This window comes from Carlito syrichta, unplaced genomic scaffold (assembly GCF_000164805.1).
Source record: "Carlito syrichta isolate Samal-C Ts95f unplaced genomic scaffold, Tarsius_syrichta-2.0.1 Scaffold315077, whole genome shotgun sequence".
Taxonomy (NCBI): domain Eukaryota; kingdom Metazoa; phylum Chordata; class Mammalia; order Primates; family Tarsiidae; genus Carlito; species Carlito syrichta.
Genome location: NW_007259173.1, coordinates 783944 through 798242, shown reverse-complemented (window position 1 = coordinate 798242; position 14299 = coordinate 783944). Strand labels below are relative to the sequence as shown.

General features: G+C 42.6%; 1 protein-coding gene across 1 annotated transcript in view; it reads left to right on the top strand.

Annotated features, from left to right (window-relative positions):
• P4HA3 (prolyl 4-hydroxylase subunit alpha 3) overlaps positions 1–14299 on the top strand; it is a 39713-nt gene that overhangs the window by 8437 nt on the left and 16977 nt on the right. The window contains exons 4-7 of the mRNA XM_008072279.1: positions 3476–3625; positions 8455–8506; positions 11157–11320; positions 11563–11739. Coding sequence (XP_008070470.1) covers positions 3476–3625; positions 8455–8506; positions 11157–11320; positions 11563–11739 — 543 coding nt within the window. The remainder of the gene's footprint in view (positions 1–3475; positions 3626–8454; positions 8507–11156; positions 11321–11562; positions 11740–14299) is intronic.

The window sequence follows — 14299 nt, the reverse complement described above, 5'->3', positions numbered from 1 at the left end:
TCCAGTCTGGGCGACAGAGTGAGACTCCAACTCAATAAATAAATAAATAAATAAATAAAAGCTGTGTTAAACACAGCTAGAGCCCTGCCCCTACCCCTTCTCACCATCCCTGCCTCTTCTGCTGCATCCTGGCCCGGGTAGCCGTGGTCCTGAGCCATCCAGGAGTTTACTCTTCTGAGTCCAGCTTCATTCACTCCCCACGTTAAATCTCTGGAATTCATCAATATTGTTGCATTGATTTGTGATTCTTTCCTTTATATTGCTGAATAGTATTCCATTTTATGAATAGGCCACAAACTGTTTAACCAATATCCTGTTGATGGATACTTGGATTGTTTCCAGTTTGGGCCACTGTAAATAAAGCTGCTATTAACATTCTTATATACGTCCTTCTGCGAACATTTATTTTTATTTTTCTTGGATGAATACCTGGGAGTGGCATTCCTGGGTCAACGAATGAGCTTCAATGACTATTAATAAGTGGCTAAATTTATTTTCTCTAAACTTCTTCAATCCCTTCCTCCATGGATTATTATTATTATTATTTTTTTGAGTTGGAGTCTCACTCTGTCACCCAGACTGGAGCAGCCTCGACCTGCTGGGCTCCGGCGATCCTTCCGCCTCAGCCTTCCAAGTAGCCGGAATTACAGGCGCGCGCTACCACACTCGGCTGATTTTTTAATTTATTGTAGAGATGAGGTCTCGCTGCCCAGGCGGGTCTCGAACCCGCGGGCTCAGGCAATCTACTCACCTCAGCCTCCCAAAGGCGCGAGATTACAGGTTGAACCACCGAGCCTGGCTCTCCATGGATTATTTTAAAGCAGATCAGCCTTTCTATTTTCTGGAAAAACAAAACAAAATTAAAAAAACAGGAAATTATATCTATAATTGGTATTATTATTAATATTATTATTATTATTATTATTTGAGTTGGAGTCTCACTCTGTCGCCCAGGCTGAAGTACAGTGGCATGATCACAGCTACTGCAGCCTTGAATTCCTGGACTCATGTGATCCTTCTGCCTCAGCCTCCTGAGTAGCTAGACTATAGGCAATTGCCACCACACCCGGCTAATTTTTTTTTTTTTTGAGTTGGAATCTCACTCTGTCGCCCAGACTGGAGTGCAGTGGCCACTCCCGGCCACTGCAGCCTCGACCTGCTGGGCTCTGGCGATCCTTCCACCTCAGCCTTCCAAGTAGCTGGAGCTACAGGTACGCGCTACCATGCCTGGCTAATTTTTTGATTTATTGTAGAGATGAGGTCTCGTCAAGTTGCCCAGGCGGGTCATGAACCTGCGGGCTCAAGCAATCCACTCACTTCAGCCTCCCAAAGTGCTAATTTTTAAATTTATTGTAAAGATGAGGTCTTGCTATGTTGCCCAGGCTGGTCTCGAACTCCTGGGTTCAGGCAGTTCTTTCTTCTCAGCCTACCAAAGTGGTGGGATTATAGGCGTGAGCCACCACCCCTGGTCAATTTTCTGAAATTCTTAATTGTCTAATTCCACCACCATACTATTACATCTATTGACTCTTGCTCACGATAGTTATTTCCTGATCTACTTTGTCATGTTTGGTTGGGAGCTTATTTTCAGCAGGACATTTTCCTCTTATGAGAATCTTTGAGCCTAGAATTATGGAAAGATCCCTCCAGAGAGTTTTGGGTTTTCGTCTTCCAGGAAGTCTTGTGCTATCACTGGTCTTAGGTCCATTTTTATATTGAGTTATTGACATGGGGGCTTCTTGACCCTGTGAATATTACAAATTCAGACCCTAAGCTCACATGAGGTATAGGCTCAAAACTGAGAATATTCTATGGAGACATTTTATTTTTCCTACTCAGAGGCCATACAGAAACAAACCAATTTCTTGTCTCCTTAAGCCAGAAGGTACGTTTTCTTCTAGCCCACTCTTTCCTTTAAGGGATAGTTTTGTTTGTTGTTAGTAGAATCCAGTTTCATGAGGATGACTTGGTTCCAATTCCTGAGCTTTTGGAGATCTAAAGAAGGCTCATCTTCTGTCCCCACATGGGCATTGTAGCCTGAGGTTACTAAACACCGAGGTTACCAACACCTACCCCCATCCTAGGTGGCTTTAGCATTGGCTCCAGAGCTTATGGCTTGGGTTTTTAACTCCTTTTTTTGTTTGTTTCTGGTATCCAACATTTTCTATTTTTTCTTAAAAATATATAATAAAATACTGTTCATATTTTGTTCAAGATTTCTAAGTATTTGTGTTTGGAAGGATTCTTGTTATCTCAGCCTACCATATTGCTTGGACTCATGGAAGTCTTAGTTAAATACATTGTTAACTTGGCAGAAAAAGCTCAGTCATTTTTTTATTGCTATTTTTCAACTCAGCCTTTTTATAAATAGGAAACTTGAGAGCCAGAACAGTAAAGCAGCAGGTTAATAACAACCTGGAGGAAAAATTTATTTATTTAGGCTACAGAGTTGTGGGATCTCTAGGATGTTTCTGTCAGGAAGTTACACCTGAATTAGATCATTTTGTAAGCGTTCTTCCAAATCTGTGACTTTACAGTCCCATGTTGTCTCCAATATTGACTTCCAGGAAATTCCTCCTGCAGGTCTGGCATTCTAGTTAACTGTAAGCTATTAGGAGACAGGAGCTATGTCTGGTACATGTTGCCATGTTGCCAGCATTCCAATGTTTATAATACAGAACAGATCCCACTGAACTTCCATAGCTTTATCACGTCTGCCTTCATTACAGTGTCTAATGCACTGTGTTACAATTACAGGTTTACTCATGACCTTCTCTCTTGATTTAAGCTCTTGAAGGGTTGATCTACTAGGTACATAGTTAATATACTCAGTAAATAATTTAAGAAATAAATGAATGAACTCAATCCACTCTTCACATTGCTACCAGCAATATCTTCCTAAAAATATGACATTCAAGACTTGTTTGCATAGCTCATCCTAATGTTTTAAATTTACTTTTTCTTTCTCTTTACCTTGGTCTATTGCCACAATGGACCACTTGAACACATTCTTGCTGTTGCTTTTTGTGTTTGCCATTCCCTCATCTTAAGATGCTTTTCCTCCCAATCTCTGCTCATTGCAATCCTTTTCCTTCTTTAAGGAAGGCCCATCTCAGATGCCACCTCCTCTAAGAAGCCTTCTGAGATTCCCAAGTCTCCTCCCTTCTCTATGCCATCATGACATCCTACACATTTTCCTTCAAACACTCATGGCATTCTGCCCCATATTAGAGTTACTAGGTTATATCTCTCTTCTCCTCCAGATTTTAAATTCTTTAAAATGCAAGAACCCTTGTGTCTCCTCCCCACCTGGCATAATGCACTGTATATAATGAATGCTTCCTATATTGAATTAAAATGAATTGAGATTAAAACACCTTCTTGGTTCCAAAGGCCATCTTACTCTTTGAATTGTCATTTTCTTTTTCCTACCTGTGGACTAAGGCTTTGGTGTTGGTACTTGGGTTCCCTGCAGGTGGCCTATGACATGGGGGATTACTACCATGCCATTCCATGGCTGGAAGAGGCTGTCAGTCTCTTTCGAGGATCTTATGGGGAGTGGAAGACAGAAGATGAGGCAAGTTTAGAAGATGCGCTGGATCACTTGGCCTTTGCCTATTTCCAGGTAAGGGAGTTGGTGAAACTCACTGCTCTTATTACAGAACATGCAGTGCATACAAAGCATTTGCATACAAAGAGTTTTGGGTTTTCTTCTTCCAGGAACTCTTGTTTTTTTTTTTTGTTTTTTTTTGAGTTGGAGTCTCACTCTGTCGCCCAGACTGGAGTGCAGGGGCCGCTCCCGGCCACTGCAGCCTCGCCTGCTGGGCTCCTGCGAGCCTTCCGCCTCAACCTTCCGAGTAGCCGGAATTAAAGGCATGCGCTACCGCACCCGGCTGATTTTTTGATTTATTGTAGAGATGAGATCTCGCTGCCCAGGCGGGTCTCGAACCCACGGGCTCAGGCAATCCACTCACCTCAGCCTCCCAAAGGCGCAGGATTACAGGCTGAGCCACCAAGCCCGGTGCAGGAACTCTTGTGCTATCACTGGTCTTAGGTCCATTTTTATATTGATTTATTCGCATGGGGACTCCTTGACCCTATGAATATTACAAATTCAAACCCTAAACTCACATGAAGTATAGGCTCAAAACTGATAGTATGCTTTATGGTTTTGCATATGCCTTACAGTTTCTAAGTATGTTCATGTCTCTTAATTTGTTTCATATTCACAATAAGACCAAATGTAAGTTAAGCAGGGCAGTTATTCTATTATTTCCATATATCACATGTGAGTAAAATTAGCCTCAAAAAAATTCTTGTCACAAAGTTCATAAAGCTGGAATTAGACCCCAAGTCTGTCTGACTCTTAGTCCAGTGCTCTTTCCAATGCATCAACTAATTTACAGACACAATTTCCCATGTAAGAAGCAGTCTCTCACCTGTATCAGCAGTAGCTGTGTTGACAAATATTTAATGGACTCATAGTAAATGCAGATCACTCTTTTGCAATCTCAACAACTCATAACTCCCCACAGATGGTTTTCCATGGTATTGCCATGGAGGAAGAAGTTTGGTTGTTTTCCTGTCCCATCTGCAGTTGAATCCAACTGCAACATGACTAGTGTCCAGCGACAGAGCTGGAGTCACTTTCTACAGTACCAGCCTCTGTGCCTCCTCCGGGTATTATTTTTCCTTGACACTGTTGATCTACTTACTCTCTTTGTATGTCATGTAGAAGTTCATTTCCATAAATACAGCAGCTACCATCTTTCTCTTCAGCTAACCCCATTTCCAACAGAGCTGTTCAGTCTTCAAGAGTAGACTGGAATTTGGATGGAATTGGAAAACATCATCCAAGCAAACTAACGCAAGAACAGAAAACCAAACACTGCATGTCTTCACTTATAAATGGGTGCTAAACCAAGGATCCACAAAGACATAGAGAATGGTATAACGGACATTGGAGACTCAGAAGTTGGGGAAGGGATGGAGGAATGAAAAATCAACTATTGGGTACAATGTGCACAGACGAGGGTGGAGGGCACAGACTAAAACTCCAGATCAAAACCTATTTGTACCCCTAAAACTATTGGAAAAATCACCGTGGAGCCAGTTCCCTAGAGTTTCCAAAGCTAATAAACCATTTCTGCTTCCTGCATTTCTTTTTCTTTCCCCCTTTCCTGAGAAAAGGGGGAGATTGTGGGTGGTCCAAACCCCTATATTGCTGCCCAAACATATTTATTCTCAGTGCAGCAAACAGTCCTTTTCCTTTCACGTAAGTTCCTGGTGAATGGATCTTTTCTGTACAACTGTCTACGTGCTCCTCTCAACTCCCTGCTCAACTGCCATATGTTAAGGCTGAAATAGAATAACTGTGAGCCGGGCTCGGTGGCTCAGCCTGTAATCCCGTGCCTTTGGGAGGCTGAGGTGAGTGGATTGCCTGAGCCCGCGGGTTCGAGACCCGCCTGGGCAGCGAGACCTCATCTCTACAATAAATCAAAAAATCAGCTGGGCGTGGTAGCGCATGCCTGTAATTCCAGCTACTCGGAAGGCTGAGGCGGAAGGGTCGCTGGAGCCCAGCAGGTGAGGCTGTAGTGGCCGGAAGCAGCCACTGCACTCCAGTCTGGGCGACCAAGTGAGACTCCAACTCAAAAAATAAATAAATAAATAAATAACTGATGTCACAAAGGGCAAGAAGTAGTTGAGTTTTAATAGAGGGAGAAAATGGAGATGATGTGGAAAGACTCAGAGAAGATACATTATATCAACTTACCCTGAAAAACAGTTTTAAATACCCAATTAGAATAAGTCCCCTACGTATTGAATGAGTTCTGTTGCAAGACCAAGTTTGTAAGTCCAGTTTGTTCGTAAGTCCAACAAAGTTAGCCTAGGAACCCAACTAACACAATTGGCTGTATAATACTGTACTATAATAGGTTTATACTGTACCAGCTACATCACCACTACTTTTATGCTTCTGGAAATCCTAGACTTAAAATAAAGATACTGTACTACTGTACCCTATACAGTACTGTACAATAAAGTACACAAAATCACAACTACTTGTAGATGCACGCAGATGACAATGTACTCCAGGCATATGAGCTAACTTATGTGATTGGACACGCTAACGCACATTCACATCTTTGAAAGCTCACAACATGAAGGTCCGTATGTAGGGGACTTACTGTATTGGTTAGTTTTGTTTTGCTTCCCCCTACCTCTGATGACTTGGATTTCTCCTCTCATCCCTTCCACACTGTGCTTTGTCTGGTGAAATTCTGTTGACTTTGCAAGGTGCAGCTCAATGTCACCTACTTTGCAAAGTCTTCCTTAGTTTACCTCCCTCCCTGGCCTTTCCTCTTTGTACATAGAGCACCATTATGCCCCAGTAATAGATTTCATTGGCATTGTCTTATAGATGGTTTCTGTCCCCTCTTCCCCCAGTATACTAGAGGTAAATGTTTCTCCATGGCTCTTTTATTATCATATAAAATTTAACATATATATTTCATTACATGTTTTAGTTTTAAAAAGTTAGTAACTGCTAATAATGAGAGACAGTAGAGTACAGTAGTTAAGCTAAGGGTTCTGGAGTCAGACAGACCAGGGTTCAAATTCTGGGAAAACTTGGGCAACTACTTAACCTCCCTGGGCCTCCATTTCCTTATTTGTAAAAGGGGAGTAATAATGATCTCAATGGTTGCTGTGAGGATTAAATGAGTGTGTATAGCAAAGCCCTTAACAGAATGTGTGCATAGTACATACTTACTTGATAATGTAAGCTATTACATTGTTATATTATACACTGCAAGTACATGTTTTCTTTTATCATTTAATGTTATTTAGAACACAAATTTCCAAAGAAAATTAACTGGGACGCTGAAAGTAACTCTAACTTTCATTAAATTTTCATTAAATATAAATATTTTCATAAAATATAATTTTATTCTATTATACAACTCTAGCTTTGTCCTTCATAAAATGTAATCTTGTTTAATTACAAGTCTCTTGAAGTTTAAAATATGTAAAATTTTTTTTTGGTTCTCTTCATCTGACAAAGAGTTTGAAAATCTATGAGTTAATATCTGACATATTTATAGATATTTATAGATTACTTGAGTATTTGTTATTGAATATAGAACAGAATAATTCATGATATTAAATGATTAGAAACAATCTATATGCCCAACATTAGTGGAGTGGTTAGGCTCTCTGTAATGCAGCTTCCAGATGGAATAGAATGCAGCCATGAAAAATGCTGTAAAGATTATGTAATGATATAAAAATACTCCTGATAACAATGTCAAGTGAAACAATCAGGAGGTGAAGATGTGCAAAAAATGTGATTATGACTATATAAAAACTATATGTTATCCAAAGTACTTGCAGTGCCTGGATTTCAGTGAAGTAATTTTTTTCATTTTTCACATGTCTTATAATGTGCTTGTTATTGCTTTCATCATTAAAAATGAATTTTTTAATATACTAAAATAAAAATGAGAGGAAATACATTTCTTTTTTTTTTTGAGTTGGAGTCTCACTCTGTCACCCAGACTGGAGTGCAGTGGCCGCTCCCGCCCACCACAGTCTCGACCTGCTGGGCTCCAGCGATCCTTCCGCCTCAGCCTTCCAAGTAGCCGGAATTACAGGCATGCGCTACCACGCCCGGCTGATTGTTTTGATTTATTGTAGAGATGAGGTCTCGCCAGGTTGCCCAGGCGGGTCTCGAACCCGCGGGCTCAGGCAATCCACTCACCTCAGCCTCCCAAAGGCACAGGATTACAGGCTGAGCCACTGAGCCCAGCAGGAAATACATTTCTATCAGTTAGTCATCATTCAGCAGCACCCAGAGAAGGATTGCAGCCCTTCCGTGTGGGATTCTGTTCCCCAGATTTGTCTGGAAAGCCCTGTTTCCTTTTGATCATGTGGAGCCCAAGGTCGAATGACTGCAGGGAGATTTCATTCCTGTGCATGAGGGAAGGTTACTGGTTTAGTTGTTCCTTTGCCGCCCTCCCACTATAACTCTGTAGACTCTAGGAAGAACTGAACCTGGAGAACAAATTATATTTTTACTAGGGTTTTTATAGTTCTATATTAAGTTTAATAATAAAATATAACCAAATAACAACACCCTTCAGTTATGTGGTTTTGCATACTGATGGCACTTTAAGAGAGCTTATATTTATTTTCCTATCTTCCCGGGTAAGGGTGGGAACGAGTCATTTGTAAGTGAGAAAATCGATGAAACCTGACTCGCAGCAGGGTCACAGATTTTCCACATTTCTATTCTGCTGCTCCTTTCAATGAGCCTTGTTATCTACCTGTGGAAAGACTCTGTTACAGACTTTTAAAAAATCCATGTAATGATTTGGTCACAGGAAACATGCTCAGTGCAGTTAACACTTTCTTTTTCTTTCCTTTCTTTTTTTCTTTCTTTTTTTTTTTTTATAGGCAGGAAATGTTTCGTTTGCCCTCAGCCTGTCCCGAGAGTTCCTTCTCTACAGTACGTATGATAGACGATACGTCAGCCACAGGTCTGACTCATAGAGAACTGCCTTCTGCTCCTGGCCTTTAATCCTTGATCGGAAAATACAGCTATCTACCATTTTTATTATAATCTCAAAATAATCCAAGTCATATTTCAAATTTTGGGTGAAACCTTACTTATATGCAGATCAGCGCATTGGGGAAATTTTTTAGTTGGAAAATGCCGAGAAGATCATATCAATCTGTCCCTGGCCCCCTCCACCCAACCAGTGATATATTAGTGTTGCTACAATGGAGACCTTTTAAAGACCCAGGTTTTGGAAGTAGATCTTGGAATGAATGAAGTCAGTACATCCTATGTGTGCAAGAAGGAGGTTGACTCAGCAGGCCTACTCACTTGGTCTGCCCCGGAGAGACAGCAGTTCTTCCCTTTATTTATTTATTGTTTTTGTTTATTTTTTTTGAGTTGGAGTCTCACACTGTCGCCCAGACTGGAGTGCTGTGGCCGCTCTCGGCCACCGCAGCCTCGACCTGCTGGGCTCCGGCGATCCTTCCGCCTCAGCCTTCCGAGTAGCTGGAACTCCAGGCGCGCGCTACCATGCCTGGCTAATTTTTTTGATTTATTGTAGAGATGAGGTCTCGCCAAGTTGCCCAGGCGGGTCACGAACCCGCGGGCTCAGGCAATCCACTCACCTCAGCCTCCCAAAGGCGCGGGATTACAGGCTGAGCCACCAAGCCCAGCTCAGTTCTTCCTTTTAAATCAGAGCTCACTTGGTTCTTCGAGCTTCCTGCCCAGGAGGCCTTAAGGTCAGCTTCAACCCTTCCAGGAGAGTGCCTTGCTGATCACACAAGGAGTTAAACATGAGGGAGTCACTTCCTAGCTCAACTCTCAGCTTGAATATATTTGCATAAAAATGTTTCTTTAATGTGTGTATATGTGCACATATATACATATACTATACTCGCTTAGGATTTTAGTGGTAGATGGTGGCTTCCTAGGTTTTGCTTTAATAAGGTATTTAGAGACCAAAATAGGATACAAAATCACTATATTGTTTTAATGTGTGTAAATTATTTCATATAGGACTTTACAATTGCATGTATTTATAACTTTTTAATGAATCCATTGAGTAATGTTATTTCTTTCTTATTTTAGCAAACAGTAGGATAAGGATGTAGCACTGTGTTTACAAATTCATGGGTCATTAGTGATATAGACAAAACTATAACCCAACTGTCCTTTATAGTTTTGTGTTTGATCTATTAAAATCTCTGCCTCTCTCAGGGAACCCTAGTTTGTGCTTTTACAAGTGGATAAGTGAATACAGCAAATTGAGGCTCCCGGTTTCATTTCTAACTTTGCAGTATTTTCATTGGTATTTGGCGTATCATTTCCATTCTCCAAAACTTTACTCCTCTTGTTGAAAGAATGGTGGCTAGGTGCAGTGGCTCATGCCTGTAATCCTAGCACTTAAAGAGGTTGAGGTGAGAGAATTGCTTGAGCCCAGGAGTTCGAGACCAGCCTAGGCAACAAAGTGAAACCTTGTCTTTACAAAAAAAAGAAAGAAAGAAAAAGAAAAACAAATTAGCCAGTTGTGGTGGCACTCATTTGTAGTACCAGCTGCTTGGGAGTCTGAGGCAGAAAGATCACCTGAGCTGGGAGGTTGAGGCCATGGTGAGCAGTGATCATGGCACTGCACTCCAGCCTGGGCAACAGAGTGAGACTTTGACTAAAGAAAAAAAAATAACAACAGAATGGCAATTTCTGCCCCCTTCTCTCCTCCTTTGCCAGGATAGTGGTTGTGGTTAGAAGCATACTGGGTTCCTCAGAAAAAGATGTTTTGGGAACATTAGAACAATCCAGCACCTTCTTCTGAGATGCATTGAGAATCATGCACAGAGGCCAGCAGGCTGCGGGTAGCTGCCAGTCCAACAGGGCACCTTGCAGCCACAGTGGGCACAAACAGGTGGACACAAACAAGACACAGGATTTCCTGGGTTTTCCGAGGGCTCTGTGGGAATCCAGGCTAGAACCAAAGTCTAGAGTCCCATACTGCTCAGCTCTGAGTCTAAGCCAGTTAGGAAATGTGAAGAATCCAGTAGAGATGAGAATGAATTCACTTCCTATCCTCTAGGGAAGAATACGTTGGGTCCCTCCGCTTTGGCTTGCTGGACTTCCCTCTCATTGCACTTAATGTGTTTGGTTGTAATTGGTAATTTAATGTCCTTTATTTCCAGTAGACTCTAAACTCTGGGAGTTCAGCCTCTAGCACAGTATCTGGTTGCATAGTAGATGTTCATTGAAGATTTATGGAATGAGTGAATGAATAAATGAATGAATGAAGGTCCTTCTTCCCTGTACATAAAACTGACCATCACACTGACCAGAACAGCCACCCTCACACTCCCTTGGCCCAAGAGTGTTAGGTACCACTTTCCTTCCCAAAGTCCTTTGTACCTTCAGATCTACCAGTTCCAAGGCAGTCTTTTAAAAATACCAGGTTCTTCTCTGGGAGTGAGTGCCTTACATCTTCCTATTCATGGACATGCTATTCAGGGGTCCCATTGCCCATCCATGTAGCAGTGAAGCTGGAGGAAGCCTTAGTAGCACTCCCTGGGGCCAGTGTCTGTTCAAATGCATTATTCCTTGCTCTGATTTCTCCCAGGCCCAGATCATAAGAGGATGGCCAGGAATGTCTTGAAATATGAAAGGCTTTTGGCAGAGAATCCCAACCAGGCAGTGGCTGAGGCTGTCATCCAGAGGCCCAATGTACCCCACCTGCAGACCAGAGACACCTACGAGGAGTTATGTCAGACCCTGGGTTCCCAGGTAGGATTCCTCAGAGAACGAGACATGGGGGACAGGCTTGCTAGAGAGTGAGAAGTTAGAACTGAGACACTGTGAGGGGAATGGGCTGATGTATTTTTTAAAAAATAAGCTCACTTGGGCAACATCAGAGTGACCACATTCTGTGTCTCTTGCATTCCAGTTTTTTATGCCATAGTTCCCCTAAGTTGGTTTTTGCTCCTAGACCCATCTTCTCCTATGCTGGTTCTACTATTTCCTTCCAGCCTACTCACTACCAGATCCCTAGCCTCTCCTGCTCCTATGAGACCAACTCCAGCCCCTACCTGCTGCTCCAGCCCATCCGGAAGGAAGTCATCCACCTGGAGCCCTATGTGGCTCTCTACCATGACTTTGTCAGTGACTTGGAGGCTCAAAAAATTCGAGAGCTTGCAGAACCATGGGTGAGTGACCCCAAAGCCTGCCAAGAACTTCCCTTTGTGACTTCATATGCCTGGAGTTCAGGAATGTGAGAACTGGTAACCTGGACAACTAGACACTTCCTCAGTCCAGGAGTTCAAAATGCCAGCCATTCCATAAAACTACCCATGGGAGAAAGGACGAACTGGAATAGGGTAAAGGGATTTGCTGGGGTGCTGAAAATGCGTTCTTAATATACCTTGTTAGGAAAGTGGTGCACATGGCTGTGTGCATTTGTCACAGCTCAGCAAATGGTCTGCTCGGCACCTGTTCAAGTCATTGTATGTAAGTTTAACCTTAAAAAAAAGTCAAAATAACAAAGAGCACTTCATCACAGGGGAGAGGCGTGAAATTCAAGTACACATTTACAGTTAGAGTGGAAAGTTTAACTTCATTATTTTGTTGAAGAGGAAACTGAGGCCCAGAGAGGGGCAGGGGCTTAATTAAGGTCACACACATTGCTGGAGCCACGATACAGTAGCCCCTCTTTATCCGTAATTTTACTTTCTGCAGTTTCCGTTACCCTTAGTGTAGTACAATAAGATATTTTGAAAAGAGAGAAACTACATCCGCATGCTTTTATTACAATAGCTTATTATGATTTTTCTATCTTATTATTAATTAGCAATACTTGTTGTTCACCTCTTACTAAGCCTAATTTACGAGTATAAATTAAACTTTATCATAGATTTGTATGTATAGGAAAAACACGATATGTGTGTGTGTGTGTGTGTGTGTGTGTGTGTGTGTGTGTGTGTGTGTGTATGTGTGTAAGTGTGTGTGGTTCGGTGCTATCCATGATCTCAGACATCCACTGAGGGTCTCGGATCACATGCCCTGAGGATAAGGGGGAACTACTGTGCATTGATTGCTGCTCTGTTGGTTTGCCTTCTTGTATCAGTTAACTTGGGCTAAGTTATGCTTGGTAACAAGCAACCACAAATCTCAAAGACAGAAACAGTGAGGATTTGTTTCTTTCTCACATTACGTGTCTGTCTTGGGCTCGCTGCTGTTCCACCCCACACTGTCTTCACTCTGGGACCCAGCCTGACAGCAGCCTGTGTGGGACATGGCCAATCTCATGGGAGAGGAAAAAAACAGAGATGGAAGTGCCAGACATTACCTCCACCCACATTTTATTGGTCAAAGCAAAGCATGTGGCCACTGTTGCGGTCAACAGGGAGTCTGTCTCATTTCTTCCACAGGGAAGACTCCACAAGTCACAGAGCCAAGCTTGACGTCAATGGAAAGGGGACACTTAGTCTTCCCCCTGGGAAGTGTGCTAAATATTTTTTAAAATAATGCCATCCACCCCACCTCCATGAGCACGTTGCCTCTTTAAAGATGGCATATCAATAAGGTCTCAGAATTATGTATGTCAAACCAGACATTATGTCCTTAATATGTGTCGTTCACTCGGGTGGCCATTAGCCATTCATCAATAGAACAGTGCCCACTGTGTGCCAGTCACTGTTGTGAGTGCTGAGTGCTGAGCTCTTATAATGAGATGGGCCTTTCCCCTGCATAATGGGGGAAACCAATACTTCCAATACACTATGATATGTACTGTCACAGAGGTATGTGTGGAGAGATGATCTATGGTGGCACCAAAAAGCAAGGCTTCCTCAGAAGAAAGGCAGGGGGGTGAAGAGCAGATGGGGAGCAGAGGAAGAATCAGGGAAGGCTTCCCTGTGGAGGTGACATCCACCAGAGGAACAAGGTAGCAAAGGGTATTCCAGAAAGACAAAACAATACGTGCAAGGGTCTGATATGTGATGTGTTCAGAGACTGAGGAGAAGTTTGGGGGCTCAAGTGTGCAAGGGACAGGGGTGGGGATGACAAGAGATGAAGATGGATGGTAAGACACTATTCACAGATGCTGTAAATGCCATGCCAGGGAATTTGGATTTTACCCCATAGGCTGTGGGAGAGTTACTGGACAGTTTTAAATAGGAGAGTGGCATGATCAGGTCTGTGATGTTAAGGAAGACTCTGACAGCAGATGTGGATTGGAGGGAGAAGGGTAGTGACAATCATTTTATCTAAAAGCCTCTGTAGGCCAGGTCTCAAATCTTTGTACAGAAGATTTTTGAGATAATTAGGCTCCACTGGTGAACTGGATTCATGAACTAACTTTCAATAGGTTCAGCTTTTCAGAAAGGCAGCAGTAGTAGCATTTGACCAGCAACTGCTTTTTCCTAAAAAAAAAAAAAAAAAAAAAAAAAAAAAAAAAAAAGTCCTGTTGCCATGGTAACAGACCAGTAGTCCACCCAGAGAGTTCCTTTAGTCATTCATGGCCAGGTCACCCATTTGGCATGCGCAGAAGTGTTCTGGGGGCTGTTGATGCCTGCCTGGCCTGTGGCTCTTTAAGAATACACCCTGAAGCCAGGCTTGGTGGCTCAGCCTGTAATCCCGCGTTTTGGGAGGCTGAGGTGAGTGGATTGCCCACTCAAGTGGTTCAAGACCCGCCTGGGCAACTTGGCGAGACCTCATCTCTACAATAAATCAAAAATTTAGCCGGGCGTGGTAGCGCGTGCCTGTAGT